The following is an 11,816-nucleotide window of genomic DNA, read 5'->3' as shown; positions in this document are numbered from 1 at the left end:
GGCTTACAAATTTAATGATTTCACACATGTGATATAGTACAGGATAACGTTAAGACAATTTAAAAAATCCGTAATTATGTATTGCAAAGAGAGCCAATAAACCAGCTCGTACTAGCGTCTGTAAAAAAGCTGACTTCAAGTTTTAAATTACCACTTGGAACCGTTTCAATAGCTTCCTTGTTATAATCAATCTTACGAATCACAAACTCCCGAACAAACGTATCAATTTTATGAGATGGAAATAGTATTTCGTTCATACCCCCATGAGTAGGTATTGGCGTAATGTGATTCACAAATCACGAAGAAAAGCATGGGATCGAGATCGAACCTCTCTAGGTCACATGACATGCACATGTGTTCTGTCACAAAGATTTCGAGTAGAACCTTTAACTATAATGCAGCATATGTATCATGAAATACAAATCGAGTTTTCATATCATCCCTCAAAATCCGTAATAAAATATGTCAGTTCATTATTACCTAGGGGTTTTTAATTATGATAAAATTACAAACAGTTCCTTTGATAATCTCTGGAAAGTCTCAAATGTTTAAACTGGTAGTTTAATTTCCAAATAACAACATCAATAAGTGTAAGACATAATAGTGTCCTGTAAAAAAGTGTCCATGAGGACAGTTTTTCATAGAATTTGGGTTTTTAATAATGTCCATTGCCATTGAATAGTGTCCCTCAAATGGACAGATATTTACTGCAAAAGATATGAAATAGTGTCCACCCACAGGACAAATTTTCATAATAGTTTCTATTAAATTGTGTCCTCCAAGTGAAGTAATACAAAGGTCATTAAAAAGTTTTATTATACTTGAATTTTAATTAAAATGTGAAGGATTGATGCGAAATTGAATAATATACAAATGTAAACAAACAAATAATGGATGGAAGTGAATATAGAGAAATTTAAGTTCTAAAAAATTTCCGGCAAATGATTAAATGACAATGATAGAATAACAATAAGAAGGAAGTTTAAATCTGAAGATCTTTACTATATTTATTATGTCAGAGAAGAATGCAATTGAAAATAAATAATAATGTCCATTGCCATGAAATATTGTCTCCTAAGTGGGCAGCATTTTACAGCAACAATTATGAAAAATGGTCCATCTACAGAACACATTTTTGTAGTTAATGTTCATAAATTGTGTCCCAAAGGATTTGTATCACTATACAAATCCTTGTGTCCCCCAAGGAAAATAATACTGACAGCATCTGTTACGTATTTAAGTTTGAATTTATACATGTATATATTATATTAAAAGATATAGATATGAAGATAAGGATGATATGAGTGCCAATGAGACAACTCTATGTCAAGGTAACAATTAATTAAAGGTCGCAATTAAAAGTTAAAATGCGTCCAGTAATAACAAGGCAATGCATATCATTTAATACTTTAATCATATAAAACAAATGCCCTGGCGGACACAATGTCCTGTGAAAAAATGTTCCCCTGGACAATATTATGGTTGTGAATCATGTCCATGTTCATGGACACTTTTTCATACCTGAGGACATATTTTCATAGGAAATTGTGTCCAGGACACATTTAAATAAGTATATATTGTCCATGGACGGTATTTACTATGAAAATGTGTCCAGTGGACATTTTTTTCATGAGGGACATTATTAAATCCTACATTAGTATCTTATAAGCTTCAATTATTTCGGTCTCCTCTATGGAATTACTGCTACAGTATTATTGTTTCTATATAACAATTGAGTCATAAGCATTTCTAAAAAGACTTGTACAAAAGGGACGTAAGATACCAGAGGGAAAGGAAAGTCAAACTCATAGATCGAAAAATAAACTGACAACATTGCTAAAAATAAAAGACAAATAGACAAATAATAGAACACAAGACACAACATCGAAAACTAAAGACTGAGCAACACGAACCCCACCAACAACTGGGGATGATCTCAGGTATTCCGGAGGGGTAAGCAGATCCTGCTCCACATGTTGCACCCGTCCTGTTGCTCAAGACATTTTATTATACACCCGGTAAATAGTCTAATTCAGTATGTCAAACTTATGAAAAGGGAAGGGGATTGTAGTTACGAGGTAAGAAACATATCTTATATCATCTGTGAAACGGTTATTCCATAAGGGTCAACCAACTCGTGATGGTATCCGTAAAATTTACGAAAGGATGATTTCAATTTCACCATTTTAGACTCTTGGTTTAATAGTTTCCTTGTGAGCAGCAACCCTCTATCCAGGAAATCATGATAAGAAATACAAGTCCAGGAATGTCGTATCAATTAGGATATATACTTCGTATAGTATGCAGGCTATGTAATTTTTATGTCATTATTATGATAAACCCAACCATTTACTAGAAGTGATTTTTGAATTTTGAATTATATGTGTACCATTTCTTATGTGCTCTCTTGATTTAACTTTTTATTTATTCTGTTGTCTTCATTACTGGGACAATAAAATGTATTTGATATTAATACAATTAGGCTAAATTTACAAAGCAAATCATAATATTTGTGAATACTTTATTATACAGCTTAAACAAATAAATAAATTCAACTCATAAAAAAAAGTAATTTAATATGAAGAATAAAATAGGAACGTTTTGTAACACTGTTAAAACTTTTTCACATAAACAGTAAATTACATACAAAATGGTTCAATTTAAAGCAAACTTTACAAACACACCTTAGCTACATAGTGTACCACAACCACACCAATCAACACAACACTATCATTATTTGTAATGGTATTATATTTTTCACAATTGTGTTTCTTTAAAAAAATATGTAATGAAAATAATTTAACACTGCTTATAGTATTTATTTTGTAATGCATAGTTCTTTCAATCACAGATGTACAAAAATTATCCATTTTATATTTTTGTTTGCTTGTCAGCTAGATTTAACTTAATTTAAGAATAACAATTAAATTATTTTTGAAAAAAAGAGTTATTAAACTATATAATTTATAAACTTATTTATTTTTCTGAATACTTTATTTTGCCTTTTTTCTCGTGTTGTCAAATCGTACACTTTTGTCTAACCGGTTACTCGTATAATCGTTTGACCGATTAACCGGTTAACCGGTAGTTTAAGTTAATGTTTGAAGGCCTTATCAATAGTACCCTACACATCGATATAAGAAGATGTGGTATGAGTGTCAAGGTGACTACATTCCATCCAAGCCATACATTTACGTTTTCATAATACGATGAATTGAAGTTTTGCCTTTGGTTTTATAAGGCTTGTCTGTGAAGATTGCTGTCAAAGTTTGACTTTTAATAATTAAATACACGGTATCAACTATGGAGTTTGTGCTACCTTCAAATTGAAAAATTAAACAAAAGTCTTGATCTCGTAGAATTGGATATGTCTGAAACCGATGACTCTTTCATTTTCTCTTGTCGTCGCCGAAAATAATGTGAGGTGTTTCAATTAAAATTGATTAATCCTAATATTCGTACCATCAAGTATACATTGCTTACATTCGTGTTGGTTTGCTTTTTACAGTTTTTGAGTTAATATTAAGTTTAAAGTATGACAAAGACTTGCACGACGAAGATTGCACATTCAGATGTAGGTCTACACGCTATAAGATCAAAAATGAAATAATGAAGTAAATAGTAAAATTTAATCGTATTACTGATTAAAAATTACTGTTAAAAAACATTATTTATGTATATTTATTTATAGACACTATTTATGTTTCCTTAAGATCTTGCCCCGAGCTGAAAGACGAGTTCTAATTAATTTTATATTTTTGGATTAACAATGCCAATCAATTTACTGGACAATTGATCCGTCAAATTAATTACCGCGACGAAATTTTTTAAAGAAAACACAAATATTTATTGATTTCAATACAAATTTATATCAAATTTATTAAAATTGAAAAAAAGTCCGTTTAACCGGTTAGCGTTTTTGGTATTCGGTATTCGGTCGTTCGAACGGGGTTAACCGGTTAACCGTTGACAACACTACTTTTTTCACAACTTTACGATTATTTCTTTTTATAGGAGGGGGTTTGACTTTATGTATTATTGTTAACGAAGATCCCATAAATTTTTATTGTTTACACATTAAAATAAAATATAATCTCTGCAATATATAATAATTTTGTTCATAAACAATTATGCAAAAGTACTCATAGAAATATATTTACATAGAAGTGTTCACATTCATCAATAAAAGGTTTTGGCATCTAAATCATACAAAAAAACACTAGTTTTATATGAGTGGGGATTCTACATTCCACATTATAAGCCTGGTATCTTTGATCAGTATACAGTCAACAGTGGTCATCAACAACATGTAACATTAAATGTTATTGTGCTGACAAAAGAAAAACTTGTTTAGAGAAAGTGCAGTTCTTAAGTTTAAGTATTATGGATAATGTATATTACCATACTAATTGAATACATTTATACTTTCCCATATAATACCCTCTTGTTAACCCATACATTCATCACATGTATGAGTAATATCTGGAAATTACATATAAACAATAACATTGTCATTTTCCAGTAACAGATGTGCATCGTGACAAAAAAGTATTTTCAATAATGCTTGAGGCCGAAATTTCACATTGTTTTTGTTAATAAAAAAAATGTTTTTATCAATCAAAAGCTGATATAATTTTACTTTGAACTTTAATTTCCAAATTATGAACTAATTGCAGAATTTTCTTCCTTTCATTCATAAAACAATATTAATAAGGCAGTTCATACTCAACATAAAAAAAATACAATCTACATTAAATTTATCAAATAAAATCCTTTAAATGTCAAATAACGTTATGCTTATAGTCACAAATATTTAGTGTGTCACTTGAATTTGATGAAAAATATTTAAAAAAAATCAAAACTGAGTTATTTTAAAGACGATAGTAAAGCAAGCCATCTATATTGCACTAGAGTGTAACAATCAAGAAGAGCACAAACAAAGAGGAATGAAAAACACTTGAGCAAAATTTTAAAACAAAAAATCTAAAAATTATTCACACAAAAAAATGCATATTTATCATTTCACTTTCTATAAACAAATAAATATAATCAATTAATAGCAAAAGAATATGATTTCTTATATTTTTCATCAATTACTGTAAATCATAACAAACAATTTACATTTTCTGGCTTTTGACAAAAATGAAAAAACCTAATGTATTGTATATACAAGATACAAGTTATTAATTAGCCAAATAAATAAGACCTTCTGATCTTCAAATAGAACACAACAAAAATTTTAGCACATACAGGTATCTGTTTATTTTCAAATGTATCTTTTTTTTCTGTGGCATTTTGATGGAGCTAGTTCATGTTTACAAATGACAAAGGTAAACTATATAAAGTAAATAAATAAATATCATTTAAACTAATATCATTTTCACATCTTTTTTGTCTGTTGAATATATTAAGCAAAACCATAGGTTTTAAAATATATATATATATCAGAAATGTATGGTTGTGAATTATATGTTTGTGTGTGTTTTAAGAACAGATTTCCATATTTCTTGTTGTTTCAAATTACGTTATCTGAAAATTTCCCTAAAAAATAATATGCTTCATTAAGTAATGCTATTTCTACGACATTAACGTCAATAAGACAACATGAGTTCAATCAATTTCTATCTGAAGAGCCATTCATGGCAGAAAGTGCTAAAAGATAATTGTGTAACTGTGGAGAGTGTTTTACTGATTTAAATAAAAACAATTAATATCTATACTCCATTCTGAAGAAATCTTTGTAGAAGCAATGATATCATACAAGAAGGAGAAACACATAATATAATACTACAAAGTGGATGTGTTGAGGTAACATCAAAATACAATTACATTATTAACAAGTGCAAACCTAACAATGTAGGGGGGAAAAAAGAATTAAAAGCACAAAATTAAGATTGGTTTAGATGAGAGATTCCAACTTTCTCAAATTTATGAAACATACTACATTTCCAGAGCACCTTAGTTCTAGATCTCATCCATTGAAATGAAAATCTGAGATGAAAATAAAACAATAATCATTCTCTCATCTGACCATTCTTATATTGCAAAGCTCAATATGGATTTCTTTAAATGCTTTACATTGCTATTATATAAAATTTTATAAAATTATGAGTACTGGATCTTTTCTGTAACTTATTTTCACTTGACACTCTAAACGTTTCTGCATACCTGACTGGTTTGATATTTTGTTTTCAATAAACGAAAGTGCATTACCTTTTTTGCAGAATTGCACTGATGTTTATCATAAAAAAATATATTGCTGTAAGGAAAATATTGGTTATATTTCGATCAGTGAAATCCTTTTTCAGGTCTCCAAACAAAGATATAAATTCCAGTAAAATCCAAATATATCATAATTGTTTAAAACTTGTTTTTCTTCTAGCTAATACTGAGGAAGATTATACTTATGCTGAAACATGCTTTAATATCAAGATAAAATACTGATTGCACATTAAAGATATTACAATATCAGGAATTTACTGGAGTTGGTTCACTAACTCACTAAACATGTGAATTTTCTAATCTCAGAGAATGTCAAATGAATTTTATGAAATTTTATGATAACACATCAAAATGTAGACTCTGTAAAAGAATATCTTCACCAATTGGAACACTAGTGATGTAATCTTTTACTATTAAAGGCTTTTATGTTCATGATATTTAGAATTTATCAGCAATTTGAACATTTTCCTTTATCATAGACTGAACTTGACACACAAAAACATTATGTAATAACATAATATAACAATGCAGCAATGACACAACTTCATTCTACCACCAAACAACTATCACAACAATTGAGAGCACAAAAATAGTTTTACTGAAAATTTCTTTTATTTTGTATTCTCATCGGAAAATATATTGTTAAGATAAAATATCTTTATATTCTTGCTGATAAAGTCAGTATCAAAAACAAAAAAGCCATTATTCTATGTATATGAAGCAACTATTCAACAAATTTATAATACTTTCATACAGTCATTGAGCAATACATATACACATCAGATTTACACTAACAACTTAAGTTTAAAATAAATCATCTTTGCATGGCCATTACTAAGGGTCTACTCCTTTATAAGAAATAGGTTAAAACATTTGATCTTAACTGTTGGTAGAGTATTATGATTAACTTACACAGTTGGTTTTCTTGTATAATTTTAAGTAATTAAAGCAATAAAAAATACGTTGTATATTTGCAAAAGAGACAACTATGAGCCCAAAACCAAATAATGTAGATTAAGGTCGCTACAGGTCACCACCTTCAACAATATTTTTCTTTTATGTCCTATTAATTCCACAAAAATATTGAGTTTTCTTGCATTATCACTTATTTGCTTTAACAACATCTTAATCTTAGTAAAAATGTTGAGCTCAGAATAAATAAAAAGAATATGTAAGTAAGTAAGAGTAAGTAAATAGTTTATTATAATGTCACAATATGTGTCCAAGGGTTACAGATTCCACTGATTGTAAATATACAGCAAATTCAATAATTTTTCCTTGACATAACTAGAGAATAGTTGAAGAGACAGCACCGAAATACAAAACTGATCTATGTTCAGTGGTAACAAGTATTGAATATCTGTTTCATAACATTTGAAAGGGGCAAAGCAAGTATAACAACAAATTTAGGTTTATACAGCTGACTATATGGAATGGTATTTGCCTATTTTAAAAATTGTAATGTGACCAATAACTACTTAAATCAAAAAGCAGTGTCCTCCCCAGAAAATTTTGATAGCATCACATTTGGCGTAAAAAAAAAATTGTATTTTTTTCAATGTAATTTGTCGCGTCATGGCAATGCTCTATTTCCTTTATGTTATATAAGTTATTGTTTATTACAAAATGTATTATATTGTTCATAACTGAGAATACAATTAAACTATAACAATGATAACAGTATTTTCAGTTTATGTTATGTATATTCATTTATAGTTCCAGAATTATTATTTGATTCCTCTTAGTTGGGCCAAATAAAAATATATGTGTGGTTCCAGTTACCCTACCTATCCAACTAAATGAATGAATGGTTTATTATAGTGCAACCTGTATAGATACAATTGCACTAAACATGTAGGAAAAACACTGGTTCTTATCAAAAAAAATAAGGGAAGAGAAAGTATCAGATAGCAATAAAATTTAAATTAAAAAAACTTTCTTTATCATGTCTATGAAATATATTGGTTCATGGTCCCAGTAGTTTCTTTTTATCAAAATGATATATATATTTAACAAAGTTATCTAACAAGTAGTCTGTTAATGCTTATTTTTCTCATTAGGTAACCGTATTACTGTTTTCTGTCTACTGTGCCATTTGTGCATATGTAGTTATTATCGTAATATGCGGATTTTTGTCATATCTGGTCTGGTTCCGATCAGTTGTTTACCCTCAAATATTAAATGGCTGCCAAAGCAATGAAAAATACGAAATTAAACAATGTTTGACAAGAGATTGGGATTGAATATGGCATTTTTAATGCATTAAATGGATGAAACATAAATTAAAGCCAATTATGATCACTTTCTTATTTAGCTCAAAGTCAAAATTTTCACTCTCAATTTACAAAAAGTAATAGGAAGAGAAAGAAAGTAATACTAATATTTTGAAAATCATAAAAAGATAAAACTCAACCTCTTTTTAAAATGGAAAAAATGTTTTTTCTTTGAATTTTCATTTTGCAAACATATATTTCAATTTCTTTTATGATTTTCTGATTACATTTTCTCCTTGTTGAAATTTGCTATTGCAGACCACGTGGTATTAATCATGTCACAAGTGACAGCTTGGGATATTGGTATCCAAACAGTTATCATCCAAAGGGCAATTAACACCTATTTAATCACTCTTAATTACCTCTATTGCCCGACTTGAAGGGATGACAATTAAAGGTGATATAATATATTTTTTTATGATCATAAGAGGTAATTAGATAAAAGTTCAAAATTTAGGACATGGTTTTGCCATATAGAAACGAGAAAAATAACATCCTGAAAATAATTATAGCGTCGCGGAAATTATTATAGCGTCACGGGAAGAAATTAAAGCGTCGCGGTACCGCGACGCTAAAGCAGCCTGGGGAGAACACTGAAAAAGATTTCACCGACTTTAATATTATAATATATTCAACATTGTATTATTATAAAATTTAAATTATTTTCCAAAGTTACTTGATATCTATATGAAATCCAGAAAGATGACACAACAATCATTTTGAGTACTATTTAGTATAAGTTGGTTATAATTTTGTTGTGGACTTCTTTTAAATTACTATCAACATTTACAGGAAAAGGAAATATATATCACACACTAAAATATATCACAGTGCAGACTGGTAAATCAATGATTATAAGTTCACAATCAAAATAAAATTGAGAATGGAAATGGGGAATGTGCCAAAGAGACAACAACCCGACCATAGAAAAAAACAACAGCAGAAGGTCACCAACAGGTCTTCAATGTAGCGAGAAATTCCCGCACCCGGAGGCGTCCTTCAACTGGCCCAACATATTTCGTTTGGTAAAAATATAAGTACAGGTGCTTTTTCTTTGGAAGTTAAGAACTTAAAACTTTCTAGTCAAGGTTCTATGTGTTCCAATTTTAAAGCAATATTATAACATATTGTTTGTAAAAAAACAGCATATTTTATCTCACTTCAACCTCAAAAGATTTATTTTCATGACAACCTGTAAAAACTAAGCTAAAGATGATATGTACACACTTTTGCTATGTTAAAACAGTGAATCCATAGATTTAATGTTAACTTGCACTTAAAATAACAGCAGAATTTAAACAACTCTGTACATTGTTCAGCATGTTTTTGTAGCACAATAAATCTTATTAATCTCAGTGGTCAGTCATCTTTCTATTATTGAGATTTTTCTACTTTGTCCTTCTTTGGTGGGTTTATAAATGTATAATATACAACCGGTGCTGCACTAACAACATGGACAATGAAGTATTGTGACCTGAAAATATATAAATCATTCATAACAAGCTTATAAATTGATGCTATAAATACACATTCATTACAAATGGTTCTATCCATTGACACATACATTAGTATTTGCTACTTCTAAAATTATTTTAAACATAATATTTAGTGCAAAAAATTGTTCAAATTAGTTAAAGAAACTTGAGATTAATTTGGTCTCGTACTTAATCAGTCAGGGGCGTTTAAACAAGTAACTTTTTTTATTCATATGTTTCTATCTATTTATATCTGTCTACCTTCAAGATATTGAAGGAAAACAATATTTTAATAGTCCCAAGAGACCAATCGTTGACCAAGAAGTGTCAATATCAAAGATAAGTGCATCAGAAAAGCAATTAGTGTTTCAGAAGGATAAGATTTTATATTCCATGAGAAAAATAACCAGATGACTGTAAAAATTTGTTAAAACTAGTAAAATTTGTATAATTGGTCACCTATAAAAATAATATTTAGAAAAGTTACTTATATAAGTAATTTTTGAAATAGCCTCGTTTTCAACATTACTTATATAGGTAATTTTAAAAGTTTACTTATTAAAGTAATGCCCCTGACTGTTAATAAATGGCTATTATTTATTTTGAATTTATTGAACCATAAAATTTATTTTTGAATCTTCACATTGAACAATCCACGAAGCCATTCATTATAAATAAATTTCTATCAAAAATAAGGCTAAAAGAACTTTTTATATTATTTATATTAACAATAACAATGTACACACATGTTGGCGTATGAATACACAACATCAGAGTGGGCGTGTCACCAAAAAAATTGACATCATTGGAAATAAAAGTAATACTTTTAACCAATCAGAAGACAGTAAATACACCAAATTTATTTATTAGATGTTGTGAATATAAGCTATTGATTTGCTTTCCTCTTATCCAAATAAATATATAAACATTTTGTAGGTGAAATTTAATATAAATGAACAATTTTTATCTACATGATTTTACTGAGGTAAGATTTCAAGCACACCACATTCTTATAAAGTTACCTTCTTATTCAAATTCTTGATTTACAATCTTCTAATTAAGTAAAATGTTAGATACTGTAAATTCAGAAATTATGGTGTGCATTTCTTATTTCTATTTGCCATTTAAGGCAAAAATTCGATTTTGATTTTGCAATATTGAGAAAAATCCTGATTAATTCACATATTATTTTCAAAATGTATGTTTAAATTATTGTGATTATAACCCACAAAATAAAAACTAACAGGATAAGTTTATAACCTGTAATTGTCTCCATTGTTAAGGTAAAATAAATGCCTTATTGTCTTGCAAATAAAGCTTTTAAAAAAGTTATCAAATTAAATCACTGAAATGACATGTGATCAGCTAGATGTTTAATATTGTTGCTTTCTCATTGTTTACAATGGTTTAAGACCAGGCTCCCTGTCTATAAATATAAAAAAAATTTGTTGTTATGGTAAAATCCTAGCACAAGTCACTGAATAGTTGTTTTAATTGAGATAAGCATATATAGCAACTATACAGGAAATGTAATGAAACCTAATGTACTTACCAGTATAATCTAAGATTTGGCATCAACTCTAATAAACAGTGTGGAGCACATAGATAAACATTAGCAAATCTCGTTCCTATAAATGTTATCACTTCATAAATCTGTTTTAATGTCTCATCTGTCTGAAATTTAGGTCGTATATTTCTTCTGATCTGTAAACAAAATAAAAAATAGAAAAATAAGCTAGTGAAGACTGTGACTGAGGGGTGAGGCCAAACATTCTCCATGGAAATGAGATGTGCCCATGCTTACACAACTGCATACCAAATATCATTGACTTACCACTTGTGGTTC

At 28.8% G+C, this 11,816-nt stretch overlaps 1 protein-coding gene across 1 annotated transcript in view; it reads right to left on the bottom strand.

Annotated features, from left to right (window-relative positions):
* Nucleotides 1-2,504: 2,504 nt before the first annotated feature.
* Nucleotides 2,505-11,816, bottom strand: part of LOC139498640 (lysophospholipid acyltransferase 6-like) — a 32,824-nt gene continuing 23,512 nt past the window's right edge. The window contains exons 11-12 of the mRNA XM_071287126.1: nucleotides 11,523-11,674; nucleotides 2,505-9,969 (exon numbers count right to left, since the gene is read on the bottom strand). Coding sequence (XP_071143227.1) covers nucleotides 9,870-9,969; nucleotides 11,523-11,674 — 252 coding nt within the window. The 3' untranslated portion in view covers nucleotides 2,505-9,869. The remainder of the gene's footprint in view (nucleotides 9,970-11,522; nucleotides 11,675-11,816) is intronic.

The sequence above is a fragment of the Mytilus edulis genome, chromosome 12 (genome assembly GCF_963676685.1).
Source record: "Mytilus edulis chromosome 12, xbMytEdul2.2, whole genome shotgun sequence".
NCBI classification, from domain to species: domain Eukaryota; kingdom Metazoa; phylum Mollusca; class Bivalvia; order Mytilida; family Mytilidae; genus Mytilus; species Mytilus edulis.
This window is presented reverse-complemented; position numbering and strand designations above follow the sequence as displayed.